Raw genomic sequence first — 24,391 nt, forward strand, 5'->3', positions numbered from 1 at the left:
TGAGTTAACAGTTGAATTTGGGAGGGGAATCATCTCACACTTTGAAACCGCATAGACATTGTGACCACAAATTGCACCAATCTGTCTTCGTTTTGTAATAAGCAGCATATAGTAAGGCCCCAAAAATTTAATAAATCCTAAAACAAAAGAAAATTATATAATTAGGTAAGCATTTATATACATTAATAGTCCCCTAAAAAGGTCATTACAAAATTTGTGTCATCCATACCAACAATTCCATAACAGGCCGTAACGAATTTCAATCCACCAGTGGGTTTATTTCCTTCATGTATTCGCCTCAACAATTCAAAACATTCACCTTCCGTATATGAGGTAGAATCTTCGCGAATGTTAAGCTCAGTAGGATCAAGCCGGTCAATCTTTAACACTCTCCAATAAGTTCTACTCTGATCCCTTCCAATCATATAAAAGTTCTGTACATAATATCACAATGCTACCAGTCAATAAAATTTAGCCACTTAATTTAGTAGTTCAAAATTAAAACAATGCTATTTTAAGTAAAATTACACCCAAATTAAGTTATTACCAACAAAAACTGATGAGACCAAAGTGAACAGAAAGAATAATAAAATGAAAATAGAAGTAAAAGAAGAAGTACCGATCGAGTTTCGTAGAGTCTGAATTTCTGCATACATGTAGAAGTTTGAGATTGGGAGGAGCTCTCATTATTGTTAATATCATTACAATTTTCTGCTGCGGATGATTCCATGATAAGCCTTTTATATTTTTCGCCCGCAATTTCTGTCTTCAGATCTCCCCGAGCCCCAGGCTCAGGGAATTTATCAAAAGAGCATGCACTAAGAACGGATTTTTTTCTTTAATTTTTTGTTTCCATTTGAAGGAAAATATACAAAACTTATTCCGGAATTACCTTATTCTTGCCAAATCACAATCGCTCCTCCTTTGCATAAAATGGAGTTTGGCTGCTTCAAATACAGCATTTTTTTTTTGGAATTCAAAGGAAGAAATGAAATGGAAACTTAGCTGTATATTTTTTACCTCTCCTTATTCCAGTTCTGACTATCTTTCCATTCACAACCAAACAAAAACAAATGCGAAACTCAAAATTTCCCCAAACTTCTTCAAACGCGTGAGAATTCGTGATCTTCTTCAATTACGACCGAAATTACAAAGATCAAATAAATAAAGAAGATTATATTTGTTTACAAAAGTAAAAGCAAAGAAATCGTGCGTTTTTTTTTTCTGTAAAGACTAAAAATAAAAATGGAAGGTTTATAAAGGAAAAAGAAGATCAAGCGTTAAAAAATAAAAGAAAATAAAAATAAAATAGATTTTCGCAGGTTCGAGAAAAAAAATTTTTGAGAGGAAAAGATCGCTACTATGCTAATATTATTGATGATGCTATTGTTGTTTAGCTTTATTGCAGCTGTTTTTTTGTTTTTGTTATTGTTGAAATGTTTTTTTTTTTATGATAATGATTCCTGTTTAGGATATAATTTAAAAAAAAAAGAAAAACGGAAAAAAAGAGTTCTCTCTCTTCTTCTTCAGATCCAAAGAAGAACAAATGAAAACCACAACTTCGGTGATCGCCACATCCACATATTATATTTACCTTATGTTATATGAATATTATTTCTTTTTTTAATTATCTTTTTAATTAATATGTGTTGGGCAATTATATGGGGATTTGATTTGATTTGATTTTTCTCCGCTGACCTAGGTTACTTAATTTATGAGACCGACTCAATTAGTCGGTTAACAGCCTTATTTATATCTTGGAATAGTTGTATTGCTTAACAATGGGAATACAAAATGTGTTAAAAATGATGAGTCAATTATTTTCACCTCTTTTTTATTTTTAATAAGCATTGCCAAAGCTTAAAGATCACTAATTCTTTGAGAGAATTAAATGATACATTAAGCATTTTAATTTATCCTATATTTAACTACTTGCCAAATATGTACAGTTAAAGTAGTAATTATTAGGGTTAATAAAAATGGTCGAAAGATGGTTAAGTATGGTTTTGGCAAAGCTTGCTTGCTTGCTTTCCTTTGGGCTTGGAGGATTGGTCTGCAGTTGAATTGGAGTTGGTAATTTGGTGACAAAAAAAAGATGGGTGACGTGGCTGAATGAGGAGATTTTATTAGCTTTATGCGAGGTGTAACCACCAAAAGCATGTGACCCGGCTCAACTCAATTGGACTCAAAAAGCGGTTCTTTCGGTTTGACTTTCCTGGCTCTGTACTGTGTACCAACACCTGCTTGTACCAATTTTTGCCAAATATGTATGTAAAAAATTTTCACTTTCTTTTATTTTTTCTTCTAAACTAGTATTAATGTAAATAAATAAACGATAGTAGTAATGTAAAGTCTGTGTAATCAAAGCCAATTCCTAGCTGTTGTTTCACACAGTTGCTTCCACGACTGCAGCTCTGTTCTAACTGTCAATTTAATATTACTTTCAAAAGTTGCAAATTGCAGGCTGCCCATATTTCATTGTCATTCACATTGAGAAAAAAAAAATCACAAGATTCAGAGCTACATGTTGGCTAACACACGAGATTGAAAATGTAACTTTAACTCTGATGGTTAAAAAAAAAACACAGAAAAAGAAAAATTATGTAGTATAATCTAAGCGAGGGTGACATTTCTTTTTTCAGTGCATTTCTATTTTTGATCTTTTCAATCCCATTAAATGATGTTTCCAATGGAACAGGCGTATCAATTATTTCTGCAAAATGTGGAATCATCTTCCTTTGTTAGATTTGCTGTAAAATACTTAATGAATCTACGATTCTAGATTGGCATGGAAATTCAACCTAGACCAATTGTAATAATGATACTACAGGAGGGATCGTACAAGGGATTAGGTGTATATGTCACGTAAACAATGATGGCTTTCGATTTATATTAGTTGGAAGCTTTTGTCTTGCTAGGTAGGTTTTTCATAGGCACCAAGTGTATGAAATATGAGACATCGACCCAAGCAATTGGTTGTCCAGGGGCGGTGGGAACGGAGTTGGTGGCTCAAAGCAATGTGGCCTGTCGCTGTTGGCTGTATTGAGTATCTAGTATATCTTTATAAAGGAAGCTTGAAGCTGGGGTATATACTGCCATGTGCTCAATTATTGAGCTCATTAAATAATTTTAGATTGATTATACATTTTTAAGGCTTTTAAATTTTCCCCTCGTTCAGCACGTGCAAAATTATTGGGGGTCACTAGTCAATGAATTGACGATTTGACATGTATGAAGTATGATGCTACTGCTACATGGAATTCTCCGAGTTACTTAATTTGTTTCACATATCCGGTTACAGGGTCGATAGCTTTTAGTCAACTTTGGAAATTTTGATTCATAAAATTTGCTTTGCACGAGTTTCAGGTGGAGTGCAATTTAAAGAGTTTAATTAGCTTCTACTTTGGGTTGCAAATTAGGCCAAGTAAAGCAAAACATTTGCGTTATTAACCGACCATCGTGTCGAATGGCGTACATTATTGAATGGATTCTAGAGGAAGCATCATGATTGCTAGGGCATTGCTTAGACGACTAATATTTCTTTATTCATGATGTGGGCTTCCTGCTTAGCCACGACCCAAGCTTTTGCCTGCCAAAACAATCGGGTCCAACTTGCAAACCGGACTCATTGGAAAACCATTGACCTTGCAAATTCCTGAAGAAAGTTAGGAAACCATCGTGCAAGGCCATGCCCGGGGAATTACTAAAAGTGGTCTGTTTCTGGGGAATCAACTATATCAGCAATTGTAAGCTTTTCCTTGTCGAAGAAGAGATCTTCGAGGTTGTATGGCCCAAGAGACGAAGGATGTCCGCTCCATAGAGCCTTTGCGAATTGCTCATGGATTCTCTCAGTCGGATGGAAAGAGTCCCACCAGACATGATCATCTGCATTGTCGCACAACTGGTAGTCTTTGACATTCTTTGTGCCTCCGCAGGTGAAAACACCCCCATATGGTCCGGTTCCACAGCAAGCATTTACTCCATCCTTGAAACCTGTACGATGAAAGGAGAATGATTTATGATTAGAGTGATGAGGAACAGGACACATGGGAGTAGTGAATGCTTGCTAAATTAGAAAAAACACGTCATTGCACTCGGATTAAGCATGCTCACCATACTTTGAGGGATTAATTATTCTGTCGTCTAGCCATTCATAGAAATTAGAATTGCAGTATTTGAGGCCTGGTAATATATGTTCAAGGTTCGTGAGGACAGCGTTTAAAGCATCGTTATGTGCTCGTGCAAGGGCGCTAGCTGCTTCAAGACATTTGCCTTCGTTGTCTTTGAAGTTCAACGCTCTAAGGGCTGGTAAGCAGCCTAGTGGAGACAAGCTTAGAAAACCAAATTTTCTTGCTCCTTTCTCGTACAGCACCTGATTTAAAAAAAAAAAGAGTCACGAATGGTGTTAAAATACTAGCCAAGATACTGGCTAGATTCAGAGCGAAGTATTGCAGTTAATAAGCTTAATTAGGGTGTGGGGGGCGCTTACCTGGAGTGTTTGGGTCAAGTTCCCGATGACCATTCCAACATACGCTTCAGGAGGATAAGATTCTTGCATTTTTGGATTACCTAGATAGCCACCCATATAATCATTGCTTCCAATACTGATGAAATAAACTGCTTCTGATATAAGCTCTTTCGTCTGTGCTTCTCCTAACTTTTCTACTAATGATTTTTGCACCTCCTCAAAATTCTTTAGTTGTGTAGGAAGATCAATCACCTGATAAAGAGCAGAATAACATGTTCAAAGAAACAATAGAAAAATCTGTGTTTTTTTCCCTGACCCGATGCAGAAATAGAATCCTGAGTTCCTTACCAAGCCCTGATTGGTCTCAGGAAGAACCCCACCCCCACCTGAGGCAAAGTTAGCACCACTGGTGAAATCAGCAGAAGGTTGTAGAAATGGAGGAATCAGAGGCAACTTTGCATACTCCGCTGCAAATGCAAAAGGAAGCAAGTTCATGGAGCAGTCAAAACATTATTACAAACCAAAAAATCCTCTTATAACCGTGATCTCATACCAACATAATCCACTATCACACGACCATCTGAAAATCGCCCTGTTGGTTCTGCAAAGAAGCCATTCTGCCCATAGGGCTTGTAACATGCTCTGTTTTCAGGGATGGTGTTGATGTAATTGTTGTTGCCAGGATCGACGGTAGAGTCTCCAAAAATGAACAGCGCACTACCCTTCTCTAACGGGGTACCAAAACACCTGGAATTAGTCGACAATAATAGAATTACACAAACTTTGAAGAAATTTATGTAGGAGATTAGCTTTGCCATTGGGAATCTATACGGATTATGTCAAAGATTACAACTTTATATATCTTAACCTTGATAGCATTTAACTTTGGCAGGCGGTATCTTCAATGTCTTGCCGCGTCTCTTTCTGAAAGATGCAACAGCTTCCAGTTCAATTAGATAGATGTTACCTTGCAATCATCATCATGGAGTCGGTCCTTACCCTTAGCTAATCAAAAATAGAATATTAGAAAGATAATTCTAAGTCCTTTTCCCCCTCTCTTTCTTTTCGCCGTCAAGTCCACAAATTCGATGTATAATTAATATATAATAAATAATAAATTGTGTTAGCTATGGTGTTCCTAAAATATTCGATTAATTTAGAAAATTACCACTATTGCTCACAAGTAAAATGTAATTTAAGTATCCATGATTAAGACACATATTAAGCTGTAGTTTAATGATGATCACATCCGAAAAATTTAAGTTAAAATAAAAAAAAAGGGTGACGAATTATAAGAGACAGCATCTGCGTACAAAAGGACATTTTAGAATTTGGATTCAAGCATCAGATTTGAAAGCAAAACGCTGCGTTTGGACGAAGAAAACAAGTGGCGCACTGGCGGGTCTGCTCTTCAACTAACCGACCCGAAGCCCAAATGCCCAATATTCAATTGCGAGGGTATTTGTGTAATTTAATACTCCTTCATTCCTCTCAGCTCAATCCAAACCCGAATTCGCTTCTAAGAGACCGACGTCTTCATTCCCCTAAAACCCTAACTAGAGAAAAAATTTAAAATTCGAAGCCCTAAACTCCTGTAATCGTCGATTCACTGGCTTCAAATCCTGATTATTTGTAACAAACTGAAAGCTTTTAATCAATGTCTTCCTCCAAGAAATACTACAAGGAGAAAATTGCTCGTCGCAAGTAAGTATTCCTCGCTTTCTTAGCCCTTCACTTACATTTGAAGCGTCAGGAAAAATGAATTTTAGAGGCGGTTTTTTCGATGAATTTTGGTGGGATAGAATTGAATTGGTCATTTGTGCAGAGAGGAGAAAGCGGAAGAACCAGAGCAGCCAAAGTACAGAGACAGAGCTAAGGAGCGAAGAGAGGATCAAAATCCAGATTATGAGCCAACTGAATTAGGTTCTTTTCATGCTGTAGCTCCTCCTGGAACCGTCGATCTTCGGTGAGATTCTGCTTTTTTTTTTTTAATTTTAATCCATAATTTGATGCAGCTTTTGTATTGCATTTTACATATTTTTTAGTTGCTTTCGTTCTAATAATTGTTTTTGTATGACTATTTTTAGGTCAGCTGATGCTCATAAGATATCCATCGAGAAGAGCAAGTACCTCGGAGGTGCGTGGCTTCCAGCTGTTATAACTTGAGAAATTTGATAATTTAATTGAAATGATTCACATAATGTATAGTTTTTGGCTTTGCTGGGGGAAATTGGTGCTGTTGCTTAACTGCTAGCTGTTTTAATTGATGTCTGCGTCTGTGTTGTTCAGGTGATGTGGAACACACGCATTTGGTCAAAGGGTTGGATTATGCTTTGCTTAATAAAGTGAGGAGCGAGATTGATAAGAAGCCAGATGCTGGAGAAGATGGTGATGGAAAGTCAAGGTAATTAAATTTAATCCGATTGCATGTCAAAGGAAACCAATGTATGGGTTTTCTATGAGCTAGTACAAAGCTTACAGATCAGCCTTATGTTTAGCATCTTCTTATTTACCGTATGAGCTAAATATACTGTCATTTTATTAGAAGAGCATCGACTTTTTGAGCCCTAAGAAGTCTTATTAATATGAAGTACAATGTTCAGTTCTGTTAGTTCATGTCCTAGGATTATACTTTTGTATGAATTAATGGCCTAAGTTGTCTGTTAATTGTGTAACTAATAATCTTGTAATTACATTTTTAACAAACCATTGTTTTTCTGGCAGAAAATCGAAGGAAGACCAACAAATATCATTTCGCACAGCCACTGCTAAGGTGCAACAACTTCTTCAGATGTTGTGTTGTGGAATAATGTTTCCAATTTTTTTTTCAGAAAAATTTGTTTGTTTGTTACTTTGGAAAACTATTCAATATGGATACCTCTCTCCTTTTCTCAGTCGGTGTATCAATGGATAGTGAAGCCTCAGACTGTTATGAAGACAAATGAAATGTTTCTACCTGGTCGAATGGCATTTATTTTTAACATGGTAAGATCTAGTGCGTTTTTCTATTGTGTTCTAATTATTTTAAGAGGGATGCTCTGGGTACTTTTGCCACGGATGAACCTTGAGCATTCACTGGTGTGATTGGTCCATGTTGACAAGCATACTTGCACACTATCATGTTCTGGGAACTGCATATCCTGAAAGGCATGACTGCCTGCATCATTTTCCTTATCGTATAACTCTTCCACTTAATATTTTGGATCTTCATCTAGTTTCACTTGCTGCTTACAACTCAAATGATTGTTCAACTTTGAAGAGAGAAAAAGATATATTTTAGATACTTCATTTGAAGTTACTTGACGAGGATTTTAGACTTTAATTGTGCCAACTTTTCATGAATAGCTTTGTTGAGTGTTCGTAATTTTAATTCTATAATTCCAATTTCCTGACCTAATTCTTCCCCTTATTTGTTCCAGGAGGGTGGATATTCAAATGACATTCCAACCACCTTGCATAGGAGTAAAGCTGACTGTCCAGTGCCAGATGTCTGTATATCCTCTTTGGGAATTTTCATTTTATGCTAGATGGTGTCTCTGATTTTGGTTTTATATCTCTTGTGCAGGAAATGGTTACTGTCAGTGTTGACGGTTCTGTGCTAGATCGAATTGCTAAAATTCTGTCATATCTTCGCCTTGGATCATCCGGGAAGGTTCTGAAGAAGAAAAAGAAGGAAAGAGATGCCAAAGGTGTTTGCTATATTTGGTTGTCTATTCTAAGTTGGAGGCTAACTTTCTAAGATAGGATTAGCTGTTGGATCAACAACTGTATTGTCGCATATTGTTTTTATTTGTGATCATATGGTTACTTTTCTGTTTTTCGCTTTTAATATATATCTTTTTATTTGTATAACTAATATTTTCATTTTTCTCATTTTAGGGAAGGTTTTGGCTTTGGGAAATGAATATGATGGAGAGGACAAACCATCAAAGCCTAATGGTGGAATGTCTAATGGTAGAACTGAAAAGGAAATTTTGCCACCTCCTCCACCCCCTCCCAGGAAAAATTATCTTGATTTGAGAGAGAAGCAAGGCCCAACTGTTGCTAGAGCAGAAGAGGATGACATATTTGTGGGGGATGGTATTGACTATGATAGTCCTAGGAAGGACATGAACCCAAGCCCTCTCTCAGAGGATATGGAAGAGTCGCCTCGACACAAGGAACGAGTTTCATATTTTGCTGAACCTGCTTATGGTCCAGTGCAACCCTCTGCTGCTACTCAAGAATGGCAAGAACTGGTAAGTTTTTTCTAGATATCATTCATCCTTTGCTGGATGCAGGGGAAACAGATGTGCAAGAGGTCAAAATTGAAGTGTTATAGAATATGTCTGGAGATCAAGTAGTTAAAAATTAAGCTTGCAATTGATGTTTAGCTACTGAATTTTTGTTAAAATTAAGTTCTTAAGTCCTTTTGCTGAATTGTTCTGTATTCTGTTTTGACTGTTCGCTTTCAGAGTGGATATGATGCCTTGCAAACACAGGCTTTGGCTGGTGGATACCAGGGTGAGTGGCAGGACTACCAATATGCTGAGCAAATGGCTTACCCTGAGCAATACCTTCAGGCCAACATGCAAGGTTATGATGTACAAGCAGGATTGAACATTCCACAGGATCCACGGTTCATGACTCAAGAAGAGAAGGATCGAGGATTGGGATCTGTGTTCAAGCGGGATGATCAAAGGCTTCAACAATTGAGGGAGAAGGATGCTCGTGAGAAGGATCCAAATTTCATATCTGAGAGTTACTCTGAATGTTATCCTGGGTATCAGGAGTACAACCGAGAGATTGTTGACAGTGACGATGAAGATGACTTGTCGAAAATGGATATGGGAGGACGAGTAAGCTTTTTTTTTTACCCCTAAATTGAAAGTTATTCTTCATTTATATTTGGTCTGAATTGATAGTATTGATGGTGATTATAATGTTGAAATAATTTGAACAGGCAAAGGGTCGACTTCATAGGTGGGACTTTGAAACAGAAGAGGAATGGGCAACATACAATGAGCAGAAGGAAGCAATGCCAAAGGCTGCTTTCCAGTTTGGTGTGAAGATGCAAGATGGAAGGAAGACAAGAAAGCAGAACAAGGACCAGAAGCTCAACAATGAGCTGCATAAGATTAATAAAATACTGGCTAGAAAGAAGATGGAGAAAGATTCAGGTGGTGAAGGTGGACATCATAACGATGATGTGCAACCTGGAAAGAAGCTTCGGATCTCAGGTTAAAAGTTTCAGTTCCTTTACCAGAAAGGTGAAAAGCTAATAGTTCGTTGGGCAGATGTGTGATTTCTGCGACGAATGTAAACTCATGCAACATGGATTCAAAGTGGTGAAATGCCAAATTAAGTTTGGAAATAGGTGTTGTATTAGAACTGTGGTATGATTGCTTTTATACCATTAGTGCTTTTGACGTACTGATGTTCGGGAAAAAGGAAACACTCGTTCGGCCGCAGTTTGAGTGGGAAAATCTTCTTGCCCTTTGGGTCTGACAGTGGTGGATCTTGACTTCTAGTTGTATGACGTCACCCAAATGGAAGACAGCCACTGTACTATTTATTATTATTATTATTATTATTTCCTTCCTATGTAAACAAATGCATTAATGCATTAATGGAAGACGGTCGCATTAACTACATTTTACTTCTTTTTCCTTTCTTGTTTGAAAGTCAAAAGAAGTTAAACAAAAGGTTATTATGCACTAAATAAGGTCAGTTGCAGGGTTCTATTCAGTTTGAGAAAAAACTATTTATCCATTTTTTTTTATTGCCATACAGGCACTATTTTGGAAAGAAATCAATTCCTGACCCGATGCCTTCTAATGAATAAGACTGATAAAGCCTGAATCGGTCGCAACTCATCCACAGAACACATTTTCCCCGATGCATTTTCAACAGGATTTGATATGAAACTGTGTCCTTCTAGAAAGGGTAATATAATGCGTTATTAAATCAAATTTCAGAGGCAATATATTGTGTCTAAGAGGACACTTTTAGAACTTAAATATTCAAAGAGAAATACTTTCATTTTTCTCATATATGCCTATAGACCAGTCCATTGACCGAGTTCCCCGCCTAAGACCGCAGACTTCTACTTCCTACAGATGACCTTCCATCTCCACAACTAAATGATGGGCAAACACATGAAAACAGGTGTAGGGAGTCATCTGTGGATCGGCAGGCAAAACAAGAATAATCTAAATCAACAACATAACGGGAGGTTTGATATGATAGAATAAATTTATTCACAGATCCTAAAAGAAAAGTATGATCGGGCGCATCTAGGATTCTAACACTTCCACTCTATATATTCAAGTACAACAGACCATTGTCATTTAGATGGTTCCAAGATGACGGCTTTATTTCATGTTACGCCGCAAGTAGTGACACACATGCAGATTTTAGCAAGCTATTATCTTCCTCTTCAAGCATTATTTGCTGAGCTTAATATAAACCAAATATAATAGGATTTTGATACCTCCTTGCTTTTACATGAAAAGCAATTAAGTAACTAAATATATGTATATGCCATGTCATTTTTCCTTAATGTAACAAATGCGGATGTACAATTGCGCATCAACCCATTCGTGGAAATATAAGAGTAAAGACTTTTTAACAAATCAAAAGACTTGAAAATTTAAGTTATCTTGATGTCTCGTAGAAGCCGAGCAGCCATTGAGCCGTATCTTCTTGCTTCCCAGTCACTAAGCTTGCCATCAGGAAGCCTTGTCACTTGGAGACAATCTTCCTTTATAACTTCACCATCCAAATCATCTACCCCAGTACCATTTCCACAGTTCTGTCCCTCTTCTCTATCTGTTTTTCTTGTTTTAACCTCATTAACTTGCTGGTCAATCCCTTGAGTCTTCTTGTCCAAATTCTCTGCACTAACAGCATTGTCTGGCTTCTCTGCAGTAACAGCTGGGGTCTTTAGTCCCATAATGAAAAGTTGAATACTTGGATGTTGGTACTTACTGTCCATCTGCATGGGATGAAGTAGAGGTTAAACAACTACAGCGAGGGACAGAATCTCATTACAATCAAAATTAGATGAATATCTTATCTGAGGCTCAAACCTGCAGATAAAACCAAGAAAGGAGGAGTTTGACATCTATTTCATTCAAAATGAAGGATGACCTCCATTGATTTGGTCATCAACAATTCAATAGTTATTAACCAAGAGTGATTATCTCAGCTATACTCAGACCAGTTTCTGAGTTAATAATAAAGCACAACATATAATAGATCTTGAGTGTAAAAATGTGTACCTTGGCTCTTGGAACAATCTTCACTTCAAAGAACTTTTTCCAGGTCTGAAGCATTTGCTCATGGACACTAGTACAACGGATCTCATGACCCAACTAAAAGGAAACATTTAAAAACGAAAAAATGTGTATTAATAACAAATTTTCCTATTAACAATAGAAACAAATTCCAATGGAAAATTGGAAACAGTATAATACCATAATTGTGGTTTTGGGGCCTGATAATGCAATTATTGTTTTCAATAGGGGTCCCAAAAGATGCTCTGCATAAACCTGAAAAGGTAAATAAGCATCAGTATCGTATTTGCAACTGTCCTAGATACAACGTTATGTTCCTATAACAAGAAAAGCAGTACTGCATGAATGACATCAAATCAATGGCTTACTAGCTCTGATGAGTTGGGATATTTGCAGTCCTACGGCTAAGACACGTACTGGCTTTTTATTACAGATTCAAAAGTTTCAGCAAGTAACAAATGAATGATTAGATTGCCAATAAAAGGTTCTGCACCTTACTACATAAGGATAGAATCACCACAACAATATCAGTAATTTATCACTGTCAACTGGACCAGTACTACAACACCTGAGACATTTTTTCAGCAAAAATGTATACTTCTGGAAAACTTACAACATCTGTACCAATGATGTAGTCAAATGGCGGAGCAACGGCTTTTATATGATCTTCATTTCCCCAGTCCAACTCTGCGACCCGGATCGATCCAAATGAATCTAAAAAAACATAATAATCCCATGAGATAAAAGTACCATTCTCGCATTCAATTTCCCCAGTAGCATTGCTTTTGGTAGCAGAAAGGAGCGATCCTCTATCTGATTGTTAAATAACTCTTCTACTACTAAAAGCCATATCATTTGGTCAAGATTAGTTATGTCACTTTGGTGGGCAAAAGGAAAAATAAATGAACTAAATTATACAAATGAATCTAAGTTGCCCAAATCCTATAAACTAAATAAAAACAGCTGCAAGAAAGCACACCTGAATTAGAATTCATCTGCATGATCCTTGAAGTATTGCGTTCTATGTTTCTCCTCAACAATGACACAACCTCGATTTGGTCTGTGGAAACTACATCACATCCCAGCAATGCCATTCCTGGAAAGTGCAGTTGAGTCGGAGTAAGCAATGTCCTACCAAATAATGCAGGGTCATAAAAGACCTTCTCTACAAACTGACCAAATGTACTAAATGCACAGAATTAGAAACTGACCAAACCCAGCTACTCCACAACCAGCCCCTAGTTCAATAACACGCCTTCCTTTAAGTTTTGATGGGCAAAATCTTCCCTTTCTGCAATTCTTTTCCTGAAACATGTAAGAATTCAGCATCATGAAGTTGGAAACAGAAAAATTGGCAGAAAAATAAAACATAAGCCTGAGACCTGCAAGTTCAATAAAAATAAATGAAAAGGAAAGGCTTGCCCCCACTTAAACACTAAATATGCCATGGGGTTTAGATGACAGTATACTCATTTCAGGTCCTACACAAAGTTGTTTGAAATTATAAAAAGAGGCCCCATAAAAATGGGTTACAAGGTTAAAAGTGTTAAGAAGGAGAAGTAGATTAACAGTGTTCTGCAACCCATGTAAGGTTGACAACATAAACTCAACTCAAACAAAGGCCTAAACATCAAAAACTTTAGTCGCAGAAATGCAATTAAAGAACAATAAAAAGAATTAAAATCAATACCAGAAATTTGGCAAACACCATTGATGAGTCCCAAACTGTTGTTCCTAAATGTTTGGAATTAGGATCCTGACACAATGAGGAAAAATTTAGGAGCAAATAAATATAGCTACAACGACAAGTAAAGCCTTGAAAAAAAAAAAAAACTGCACCATGCAGTGATTCTCGGTAACAGAATCACAGAACAAACGAGCATGAAGATGCAAGATTGAAAACCATGAAGTCAAACAATAATCTAAATATGCAACTACAATTTTCTTCCTCGGCCACACCAGTAAATGCAGGGAAACTTTTTTCCTCTAGCTTGTTGTCCACAAACTTGACTAGACTTTCTCGCTTTGTAAGTAGCACGAAGGTACATTCTTCGAGAGTGGAAAAACAAGAAAGAAAGAAAGAACAGAAGTTCACTCATAACCATTCCTAGAAAGAACTTACTGCATCAAACAGATAGTTAGCAAAAGAGTGAGACTATGAATGAGCTAGAGTTCATCCTAGTTAGATATCAGCTTCAAGCAGAGAATCATTCCATCCTTTTAAAGATAAATTGTATTAACAAGCATACCATCTCAAAAAAGATAATTAATTGACAGAATAAGCAACCTCCCAAGAGCAATAATAACAAATTACCTGGGAGAACTGCAGTTGATGACCCAATACTTCAAAAGTAATTACAGACGTGCTTGGAGAATTCAACCTGACACAAATATTTACAAAATATATATAAAAAAAAAACTTTTTTTGTAAAGTTACAGCAATTACAGGAAACTAAAGATGAAAGATACCTGTCAGCCTCCATTTGATCAACGTTTTCAAAGAGAAGCAAAAACCCAACACACGAACTTTAAACTCAAGACAACCTTAAACTTGCATATACCTGTTACCAACTACATTAGTTCTTGAATCTTTGATTTCCGCGAGAATCAAAGTTCCTTTTCTTTTCGGTGCGTGCGTTTCAGACCCAGTTATGTAGAGGAAATTGTGCTTCTATGGTTTTTCATTTGTTTTTTCCTTTTGACTCCCACGCTTGTGAAAGGGAAAGGGTTCGTCCAGTCCAATCGCAGCCTAAGCAGCCCACTCACTGATCCAAGAAAAATAAATTGGGCTTTATAGACCCAAACTATCACTTCAAATTTAGGAAAACCATAATCTTTTATGGCCCAGGGGAATTTAGATCTAAACGTGGCCCATTCCAATTCCCAGCTCATAAGAGTGTTATTTTGTCATATTTCCCTTTTTATTTTATTCGTTCAGGTTTCGTGCATTCGGCATTGTCCTCTTTCTATCCTCTTACGACTTCCACCAGAGAAAAAAACTCACGAAAAAACCCGTCCTTCCTGCTTCTTCTTCTTCTTCTTCTTGTTTATGTCGTTAAGATTAAAGATTAAAGATAAAAGCTTCGAAATTAAGTCTTCCAATTCGATACCTTAATTTCCATATGCATAGGTATGAATTTTATCCCAATATTTATTTTTATTTTCATTTTCAGCCTTCGAACAATAAATTAAGATGAAAAAGTAACGTCTTGAATCCCTAGTCGGAAGCAAAGTTGTTTTCTTTTGGTTGCGTGAAACAATCCCGTTTTAATTATGGCATAGGAAAAGCAAAACATTTATACTATTAGAAATTTATTCTTTGCTCTGTTTTATGGTGATGAATTCGTGACTTAATTTGCAATTATTTTGTTATTTAGGGGATTCAATTAGCGGCTAAGAGGGGTATCTATTTTTGAATTGCTGTGAAATTTCTTGTTGAATTTAGGAATTAGCTTCTTGGTGGTGTGGTTGCATGGCCAGCGTTGAGGGTAGGGTCTCGTATTCCTCGCTTTCAAAGCTAGAAAAGGAGAATAATAACGCATATCAATTTGATGATGATTATAATGATCCTGTTTGGCCTGTGCCAGACGACAAAAGTATTGTCCCGTTAGGCTCGAAGTCAATGAAAAAAGATCACTTTTATCAGTTTCCGGCTGAATCTGATGATTTTATTGATGGAGGATATGATTCCGGTGATGATGTCTATAAATCAATGCGGAATGGCTTGCATCCAGAAGTGAACTTGAAGAATGTGTTGAGTGGGTTGTTTGCAATTGTAACTGGGCGTAATAAAGGCCCCACGAGTGTTTCTTTGAATCAGCAGTACCAAAGTTCTAATGTCTCATTTTTGGGGTCTGGAAAGAATGGAGATACCTATCTGCACTCCTCGGTTTATATACCGAGTGCACCACCACTTCTGGAGCCAAGTGGGATAAATTATAATGCATATAAAGAGGTGTTGGAAGCTGAGCCTCCAGAGTGGCTCCCTGATAGTTCTACCACGGTTTGCATGCAGTGCGATGCTCCCTTTACTGCAATTACACGTGGCAGACATCATTGCCGGTTTTGTGGAAGGATTTTCTGCAGAACATGTTCTAAGGGAAGGTGCTTGCTTCCTGTTAAATTTAGAGAAAGAAATCCCCAGAGGGTCTGTGATTCTTGCTATGATAGGCTTGACCCATTGCAGGGTGTTCTTATTAATACCATTAGCAATGCTGTGCAAGTAGCAAAACATGATGTCATGGATTGGACGTGCACTCGAGGTTGGTTGAATTTGCCTGTTGGTTTGTCCATGGAACATGAGATCTACAAAGCATCCAATACCTTGAGAAGCTATTGCCAGGTATGATCCTGATTTTCATTATTCATACAAGACGGTAGTTTTGTTTGTCTAAAACTATCATCAACCTTGTGATTTTCTTCCCATCCCCCATGCTGTAATTCTTATTAGACAGTTCTTGTCTAGGTCCATAACTCCCAACTAGGTCAAATTTTCACGTGAATGGTTTTGCTTCAAGAAATCATCAACCACTATACATGCTATTTCTTTATCCAGTGCTTCACCTTAAATATCAAGTTGAGCTAATTTGTTGTATATTGTGGCTACATAATGGCTATATTTAGACACTTTGAGAAGCTTCCAATAACAGTTGTTGAAATGGACAGGTTGCTAGGTTGAATCCAGAGAGATCTATACCATTGGCGGTTCTGAAAGGAGCCAAAGGCTTAGCTATTTTAACTGTTGTTAAAGCTGGAGTTCTTGTTGCATACAAACTTGGGACTGGTCTTGTTACTGCACGAAGGTCAGATGGAACATGGTCTGCCCCATCAGCTATATTCTCTGTTGGTTTAGGATGGGGTGCTCAGGTAAACTTTCGATTGAGAAAAATATATGCCTGACCTAGCAGATTATACATATCTAGGCAGCTAAGGGTCAACTTCCTTCCCAGTTTCAAAGTAATTATATGTACAATCTATTAGCTAAATGTTATTTTTATGTGTTTTCCAGATTGGGGGTGAGCTCATGGATTTCATAATCGTGCTTCATGATTTGAAGGCTGTGAAGACATTTTGTAGTCGAATGCATTTTTCTCTTGGTGCTGGATGCAGTGCTGCTGCAGGACCTGTAGGGAGAGTGCTGGAAGCAGATCTTCGGGTGGGGGATCGAGGCACTGGCATGTGTTACACTTACAGTTGTAGCAAAGGTATTCCATGGTGCAATGTATTTGTACTCTTCTTGTGAATAGTTTGTCAATTTGCTAATCCATTCTGTTGCAAATCTTGCAGGGGCATTTGTTGGTGTGTCATTGGAAGGGAACATTGTTGCAACAAGAATGGATACCAACCTACGGTTCTATGGTGATCCTTATCTCACCACTGCTGACATACTACTTGGGACAGTGGACAGACCAAAGGCTGCGGAGCCCTTGTATGTTGCTCTGGATGACCTCTACTCTAGCCCACGTTGTTAGTTTTAACACCATTTGGGTATAGTATCTTGCTGCAGCTTGTGAAACAAGCAACAACTTTACATGGTGCAGTTCCTGCCCTGGAAGATCAGTGATTGTACAGCGTGAGGTTGCCTTTCATTGTTACGTGGATATGGACGAAGGAATATTGTTTCATGGACAAAAAGCTTTTATTCTCTCCCTTTTTCCATTTCATAAGCCTAATTTCGCATTGGATCTAATATGCATTTACATTTGTCAAACAAACCAGTCAATTACGATGTAAATATTCCTATTCTTACTTGTGTATATTCTGTATGGACAAATGTGATGGCTTTTGGAACTTTAGGCTTGTGTTCTTGATTCAATAATATGTATGGTGAGAAAGGCCACAAAGTTTAGCTGCCTATCTTTATTTTCCGTAGCCAATGCAGTCATTCTCGCTCGTAAGATGATGGTACTTGCTCTTTCTTTATATCAAATTACGAGTGGAAAAGCAAGTAGGAGGTCTCTTTTAAAATAAAATAGTGGCTAAAATCAAACTGTCATTCTTCCGAATGCCAGTGTCAGTCATAATAACAAGGTCCAAAGCTATATATCCGAAGGGGGGACATAAAATATACGACTTCACCTCATGTGCTAATTTTTTAGGCTTGGATGGGTCTTCACGAATTTTGTCAAGAAAGTAGCCCCTGCTATGAAGGCAGTAATTGCAATATATTTGTATCACCATTAGTATTGATACAAAGGATTTTTTTTGTTGAAAAAGTTGACAAATATATATATATTATTTATTTATTTATTGCTACCATAATAACATGATAATTCATAAGTTCAATGTCTTTCATAATTTATTCTACAAACCTGGATCTTCTTTGAATTATATTGAAATATTTCATAATATATATATTTCTTTGCATATACTATGTAATAACAGGGTTGTCTTTTCTTCTGTCCCCATTTGGTGTATTGATTGAGCTAAGGAAAACCAGTCTCCATGAGTCTCTTTCGAACGTTCAAGCATCGCATGCAACAAAGAATCAGTCTTAAATCAAAGTTGGCAGCTCTTCACATTTCTAGCAATGAATCAAGAAAGATGGGCAACAGGATGTGTAAGCTTCTGAATGTCTTATACAAAAAAGTTGAAACTGCATCCATTTTAAATGAACAAGAGAATTACTTCACGCCCTCAGATGATCTTGAGATAGAACAACAACACTCCTTGCATTCTGAAAATGACGGTGACACCCCAACTTATGTCTGCAAAATCTGTGTTGTGCCATAACCCCTGGATGGCCCTTTCAACGTCAAAGGTTGTGCCCACTTTTACTGCATTGAATGCACTATCAACTACATCGAATCGAAGCTTGAAGATAACGTAACCTTCATTCCTTGTCCAGTAACAAGTTGTCGAGGGCTTTTGGATCCTGACTTCTGCCATGATATTCTCCCAAGGGATTTGTTTAACAGATGGGGAAAAGCCCTCTGTGAATCTGCGGTCCTTGGCTCTGAAAAATTCTATTGTCCCTTAAAATATTGCTCAGCTCCGTTGATTAATGATGGGGAAAAGGCTATTAAGAATTTCCCTTGTCCCGTCTGCCGGAGAGAATTTTGCTTGCAGTGCAAGGTTGCTTGGCATTCAGGTATCAATTGCGCAAGGTTTCAGAAACTGGAAAAGCTTGGCGAAGGTGCAATGTCAGTCGATCTGGCTACGAGGAAGAAGTAGAGGAAATGCCCTACTTGCAATTACTATGTGGAAAAATCAGCTGGTTGCTTTTATGTCCTATGCAGCTCAGTAATTTAATTAGTGCATCTTAAGATTCTTCCAAGTTATCCTTAGAATGAATCGTTTACATTATCTGTGAAATTTATGTTTCATTGTGCAACTTTCATAATTCATACCTTTAATCTGTTAATATTGTTGGGTTTTATTCACTTGTCTTTCTATATATATTCATGACTGATCACAATTGATTTGTGAAGTAGAACAGGTATTGCTTTGTAATTATTATACGTTGTAGTTTGAGAGTTGCATCAGTAAATCCCTTCCCAGTTTTGGGCTCAATAGTTCTACCATGAATTTTTCACTCTTCCCATGAATGAGGTTCCTTAATTTGGCTAGTATATACTATTGATCTCCCCGCTTTTAGTTCCATGGATGCTTAGTCAAATTACCAGGCATTATTTTTCTTTGATTTCGACATATCAAACTACTTTGTGATCACTGCAGTCCACTCAAATATCTTTCTGGTGTGGGTATGCCTTCTGTTACAAGTGTGGAGTACGTGCAAGCCGCCATCTTTGCTTCAAACACCTTCGTTAGTTCCCATCAGAAGTTCCTCAAATGACTGCTTGTTGGGCTTATTTGATGTGAAGAGTTGTAATAATTGTACTCGATGATGAGAATGTAGCATTACACCCATGTCAGTTGAGAGAAACAGAAGCTGACACTTCTTTAGGTTCAGAAATTCTGAATTTAGCACTGGTTGATCTCTCATTGTTTACCTTTAAACTAATAATAGCAGCTCAGTTCAAGCACTAAAATTTCAGACTCTCAACATCTTGCCCTTCATTGAGTTTGAATAGAATATAAATATGTGAGGAAATGTTAACTTGGTTATGACTTATACATCAGCTTAAACTTAACTTCAAGTCATTTTTTTGTCTAGAAAGTTAGAACTTGACATGTCTTTGGAGATCAATTAAAATCAGAACAACTTGAAGTCCTTGTGCCAGACCTTATGGGGAAAGAGCAGGTAGTTGCAGATGCACCAATGAACACAATGCTTCGAAAGTGTTTGGAGTTTCTCAACTGAAGAAGACAAATGTATATGCATGGCAAAACAGAAATAGATGTTTCTGAGGAATTATGAACAGATTATCCTACATACAACAAGCAGGCTGCCCTTTATGAAAAAAAACTGTAATTAATTCTGTTCTTCATATCTTTCAGGATCAATAATTGATCCTATTGTTATTATAGATAACAAGCTATTGGAAACAAAATCCTACAGATTTTTTAGTATTTTCACTGTGTGAAAAATATATCTTTCATTTATTTTTTTAAAAATCTAAAATAACATATTACAATTTTTTAAGGAATATTATATATTACATAGTTAATTTCATTTCCCTTTTTATGAGCAAAAACCATTGATTATCATTAAGAATACTAACAAAAATGTCATGGACAGATATCCTCCTCTTGCTGTTACTATAGAACAAACTATAGGTTTGTAACAAAATCTTAAAGATATTTTGACTTTAGTGGATCTTATTAAGTATAAAGTAATTACTTTCGTTACTAAGTGAAAAATATAGCTTTATTTATTACTGTTATTAAACCTAAAGGAACTTAGGAGTATTATTTATTTATTTCATTTTAATGAGTAAAAAACGATTGATTATTATCACTAAGAATATTAAAAATATGTCATGGAGAGAATTCTCATGTGTTACTATAGATAACAATATATTAGACACAAAGTCTTACATATGTTTTAGTCTTTCACTAGATCTTGTTATAATTATCTTAATAAGATAGTTATTTTGATTATTGTTCGATAAATATATCCTCATTTACTTATTTTTTTAACGTAAAAGAATTTATTATGGTAAATTTTTACGAGTGTTGTTTATTTTATATTTAATTTCATTTATTTGTTTTTTTCATTTATCTACCTTAATAAGAATTTATTTCACATAATGATATCTTAAAATAGTATCTCATGTTTCGCAACAAATTCTTTTGAAATTTATTTTTGTCTTTTTTTTATTATTATTAAGAAAAAAGAATTCAAATTTTACTTTTTAAATAAGAAGATAATGCATCAATTAATAAATTAAATATTTAAATACTCAACCTTTATTATAATTACTATATGAAAAATATCTCGTCATTTATCTTTTTAATTGCCTTCTTATAAAAAAATATTATTAAATTATTTCAAGCTATTATTAATTTTATATTTAACGAATGTCTTATTTAATTATATATTTTTATGCAATGTTAAGAGATCAGTTTATTGATTAAAATTCTCAAAATAACACTTTAACCCATATTCATAAAGTTTATTCTAACATATGAAATGTAAAAGTGATTAAAAATATGCATATACTTTCAACAATAATAAGAATAATAGGCAAATATGATTAATTTTGCAAACAATTAACGGTGTAAGGATGATTATAATCAATGAATTGTTTTGTGCGTACTTTTATTGTTTGGAGTTTAAAGGAATACATTCAAAGATACTTTGATATTAATCACTTAAATTAGCCTAATAATATCTAATATACAAACAAGGTACTGAAAAGTACAAAAACCTAGGCCTACACAAGGGTAAGGTAGGACTGTCATAAAACAAGATAGCTTAGACGGTAACCAAAGGATTTTCCATCATTATTGTTCGATTAGAATTACACAGTTGGCACTGAATACGAGACTATCGGAGTGTGAAGTGTAACCCCAAGAGGCACAGCCATGAAAATCCCACCTCCCTCCTCAAAAAGAAACCCTGAAGAAAGACAGGTTCGAATTCAGAAAGCTTATACTGTCTCCACGATAACCATAAACGCGATTGATGAAGAAGCATCGGAAAAGAAGAGGAAAATGGAGAGGACAGATTTTCCTCAACAGGTTGAGGTTGTTGACCTTGAGACCGATTTGTTTTCTTTTACAGCCATTACAGACAAAGGCAACACTAAGAAAAACGCTATTTCAGTGGAACAGTACAGTGAACAAAGAGACATCCAACTTGCCATCAAGGCTTCGATGACAACCTCGGACGATAACTACATAGATCTCGACATTTACGATGATGATTTGTTCGTTCTTAACTTCGAGCCCCTAAAGACTCCTTCCAGAAAGAAGCGTGGAAAGAGAAAGAAACCCTTCAGCGATTGTTCCATAACTGAGCCTGGAGAGTCATCAAACTCCAAAGCCGTCGAAGACCCACCTTTTATCTGTGAAATCTGCATTGAACCAAGGCAAGCAAACGAGTCGTTTAACATCAAAGGTTGCTCCCACGCTTACTGTAAGGATTGCATGATCAAATATGTAGCTTCTAAAGTACAAAACAAGATTACAGCTATAACTTGCCCCGTGGCAAACTGTGAGGGTTTATTAGAACCTGAGTACTGTCGCAATATACTTCCAAGAGAAGTTTTTGATAGGTGGGGAGATGCTTTATGCGAGGCAACGATTTTAGGGTCTGAAAGGTTTTATTGTCCTTTTAAAGAGTGTTCCACGCTTTTGATTGATGATGGAGGACAGGCTGTAAGGGAATCGCAATGTCCTAATTGTAGGAGACTGTTTTGCGCACAGTGTAAAGTACCTTGGCATGCTGGGGTTGAATGTGGGGAATTTCAGAGGTTGCATACAGATGAAAGACAGAGGGAAGATATTTTGTTGATGAAGCTGGCTAAGGACAAGAAGTGGGCTAGGTGCCCAACATGTAGATTCGTTGTTGAGAGAACTGAGGGTTGTAGGTATATGAGATGCAGGTTAGTGTCGTTTTCCAGCTTCCCCTTTATTTTTGTTTCTCAAATCGATTAATCTATCAGTTTTGCAGCTTTTATTTGGTTCACTTGGGTATAGGCATCTGTAATTGTCTTAGTTCTGTGTTGATTGCTAGTGTTTGAATGGGGAATTTTGATGGCATTATCTGTTTGCTGTATCTTTGAGTTTGAGATTAATACGTTTTTTAAAAACAACTGGTTTGTAATTCTGCATTGCTTTTCCATTTTTCAACAAAAGAATCTATTCCTCGGTGCCCTTGGAACCCACTATGGATGACTACTCAACATCATTCATCGATTTGTTGACTTGTACAAGTATTAGGAATTTCATTGCAAGCTGAGTAATTGACATATAAGAGGACTATATCTCCTGGCAATTTGAATGACTGTAACTATTAAGCAAAATCAATGTTTTTAGCATAATAGCAATGTTCCTAGTTATTAGGAAGTTGTGAGCCCTATGTAAGATCAAAATTAGTTACTCGTTATGACATTCAAAGATTAAGCATAAAGTTTCGGTATCGTATTGAAAGCTTTAAGTCATGGAAAAAGTGAAAATTGAATGCAAAATCTTTTGATTCTGTCTTTCATCTTTCCTATATTCATCAGCAAGTGTTCTGATATCATGCTTCTTTTTTTCTTCTGATCTTCATGGTAATTAAGTGATTCTCACGAAACCTGTGAGGCTGTGACACTTCTAATGATAATATTGTCTATCATATTGTGTTATCATTTTCAAGCTGTCTTTGAATTGAAAGATAGATCTCATCAGTCGAATTCCTTGGAGAGAGAACTACAAATTATTGTTTTGTTTTACATTGCATTGAATTTTTATTTTCGAGATAATTCAATTTATCAAGTAATCCATTCAGCTGATTTAGCACCTTTAAGGTGTCAGTCATCCCCTGCACTTCGGTCTGTCTATTACTTGTGCTGCTGAAAACCCTTTTCATTTTGCTGTTGAGCTCTCAACAAGCATAAACATGCTAACTAAATTCTCTCGATATATCTGCTATAGGTGTGGAAGTGCTTTCTGCTATGACTGTGGATCAACCCAAATGGATAGTCACCATTATTGCCATAAATGTAAACGTTAAAATTTCTCAGATGCATTTATCTGCTTCCTTCTGTATAGTAATTGTCTTGGCTATTAATTTTGCAAGACTGACATATACAACAATGATTTTCATTTCTTAATTATTAGGAAAGATGTTTCTTTTTCTTTTTCTTTTTCTTTTTTTTTAATTTTTGAACATTCAAAAAGAGTAGACACCATGATATTGGATGAAAATCATGGAATGGACATATTAGGTATACTGAATTACTGATTCAAATTTGGTCACTCAGATTCAGAAAGTGGTTTAATTTTTTATTGTCATTGTTAGATCAAGAATCTAGTATCCAATTTGATATAAAGGTATTAAGAGTGTAAACCACTTTTAAGTTCTGACAGTGTCTAACCTAGGACTGGATCCAAAAAAAAAAAGGTGGGTTCTTTAATTTGCTTAATCTCGTAAGCTTGACTACTATGCCAGAGGATCTCCAACATAGCATCCTGTCATATGCATTTCATAGTTGCCAGGATTTTAATCCCTAAGCTGATTTTGGAGCTTCTCCTCTATGAGGTGACTACTACCAAATGCATTGTCAATCCATATAATCACAGTATATTGCTTTTT

The 24,391-nt window shown here is 36.2% G+C and overlaps 6 protein-coding genes and 1 pseudogene across 8 annotated transcripts in view; 4 read left to right on the plus strand and 3 right to left on the minus strand.

Moving 5' to 3' along the window:
- LOC110410464 (Phosphoinositide phosphatase family protein) overlaps positions 1-1,547 on the minus strand; it is an 8,628-nt gene extending 7,081 nt beyond the window's left edge. Inside the window, exons 1-3 of one of the 2 annotated variants that reach the window (XM_021420171.2) lie at positions 620-1,547; positions 230-434; positions 1-137 (exon numbers count right to left, since the gene is read on the minus strand). The exon at positions 1-137 is cut by the window's left edge and continues 29 nt beyond it. In XM_021420171.2, the coding sequence (XP_021275846.1) occupies positions 1-137; positions 230-434; positions 620-730 (453 nt within the window). In that variant the 5' untranslated portion in view covers positions 731-1,547. The remainder of the gene's footprint in view (positions 138-229; positions 435-619) is intronic. The other variant, XM_021420170.2, reaches the window with a different exon arrangement.
- Positions 1,548-3,388: 1,841 nt separating this feature from the next.
- Positions 3,389-5,489, minus strand: LOC110411178 (GDSL esterase/lipase 5-like). The gene is made up of 5 exons (XM_021421221.2): positions 5,022-5,489; positions 4,817-4,935; positions 4,490-4,720; positions 4,114-4,372; positions 3,389-3,993 (listed from the first exon to the last, which is right to left on the minus strand). Exons 1-5 carry the CDS (start codon positions 5,284-5,286, stop codon positions 3,704-3,706), a joined length of 1,164 nt encoding a protein of 387 aa, XP_021276896.1. The 5' UTR covers positions 5,287-5,489; the 3' UTR covers positions 3,389-3,703.
- Positions 5,490-5,959: 470 nt separating this feature from the next.
- Positions 5,960-10,101, plus strand: SMU2 (RED family protein). The gene is made up of 11 exons (XM_021420537.2): positions 5,960-6,172; positions 6,294-6,434; positions 6,556-6,605; positions 6,758-6,872; positions 7,193-7,241; positions 7,364-7,453; positions 7,888-7,956; positions 8,034-8,157; positions 8,348-8,706; positions 8,923-9,306; positions 9,411-10,101. The coding sequence occupies exons 1-11, from the start codon at positions 6,126-6,128 to the stop codon at positions 9,690-9,692; spliced, it is 1,710 nt and encodes a 569-aa protein (XP_021276212.1). The 5' UTR covers positions 5,960-6,125; the 3' UTR covers positions 9,693-10,101.
- Positions 10,102-10,948: 847 nt separating this feature from the next.
- LOC110411127 (S-adenosyl-L-methionine-dependent methyltransferases superfamily protein) lies at positions 10,949-14,427 on the minus strand. Its single transcript, XM_021421157.2, has 9 exons — positions 14,215-14,427; positions 14,060-14,126; positions 13,436-13,501; positions 12,957-13,050; positions 12,725-12,841; positions 12,359-12,459; positions 11,926-12,000; positions 11,731-11,823; positions 10,949-11,444 (listed from the first exon to the last, which is right to left on the minus strand). Exons 1-9 carry the CDS (start codon positions 14,226-14,228, stop codon positions 11,100-11,102), a joined length of 972 nt encoding a protein of 323 aa, XP_021276832.1. The 5' UTR covers positions 14,229-14,427; the 3' UTR covers positions 10,949-11,099.
- A 256-nt stretch (positions 14,428-14,683) lies between these two features.
- LOC110410618 (RING/FYVE/PHD-type zinc finger family protein) lies at positions 14,684-17,616 on the plus strand. Of its 2 annotated transcripts, none has more exons than XM_089782601.1 (5): positions 14,684-14,875; positions 15,123-16,087; positions 16,411-16,611; positions 16,754-16,949; positions 17,032-17,616. In XM_089782601.1, the coding sequence occupies exons 2-5, from the start codon at positions 15,218-15,220 to the stop codon at positions 17,214-17,216; spliced, it is 1,452 nt and encodes a 483-aa protein (XP_089638727.1). In that variant the 5' UTR covers positions 14,684-14,875; positions 15,123-15,217; the 3' UTR covers positions 17,217-17,616. The 2 variants fall into 2 exon arrangements, with proteins under 2 accessions (XP_089638727.1, XP_089638726.1); XM_089782600.1 differs by having other exon boundaries at positions 15,191-16,087.
- Positions 17,617-18,150: 534 nt separating this feature from the next.
- Positions 18,151-19,515, plus strand: LOC149527549 (E3 ubiquitin-protein ligase RSL1-like; annotated as a pseudogene).
- A 1,906-nt stretch (positions 19,516-21,421) lies between these two features.
- On the plus strand, positions 21,422-23,937 carry LOC110411223 (E3 ubiquitin-protein ligase RSL1-like). The gene is made up of 2 exons (XM_021421277.1): positions 21,422-22,697; positions 23,731-23,937. The coding sequence occupies exons 1-2, from the start codon at positions 21,676-21,678 to the stop codon at positions 23,807-23,809; spliced, it is 1,101 nt and encodes a 366-aa protein (XP_021276952.1). The 5' UTR covers positions 21,422-21,675; the 3' UTR covers positions 23,810-23,937.
- Positions 23,938-24,391: the final 454 nt, after the last annotated feature.

This window comes from Theobroma umbraticum, unplaced genomic scaffold (genome assembly GCF_002168275.2).
Source record: "Theobroma umbraticum cultivar Fairchild unplaced genomic scaffold, ASM216827v3 scaffold_56.0, whole genome shotgun sequence".
NCBI classification, from domain to species: Eukaryota; Viridiplantae; Streptophyta; class Magnoliopsida; order Malvales; family Malvaceae; genus Theobroma; species Theobroma umbraticum.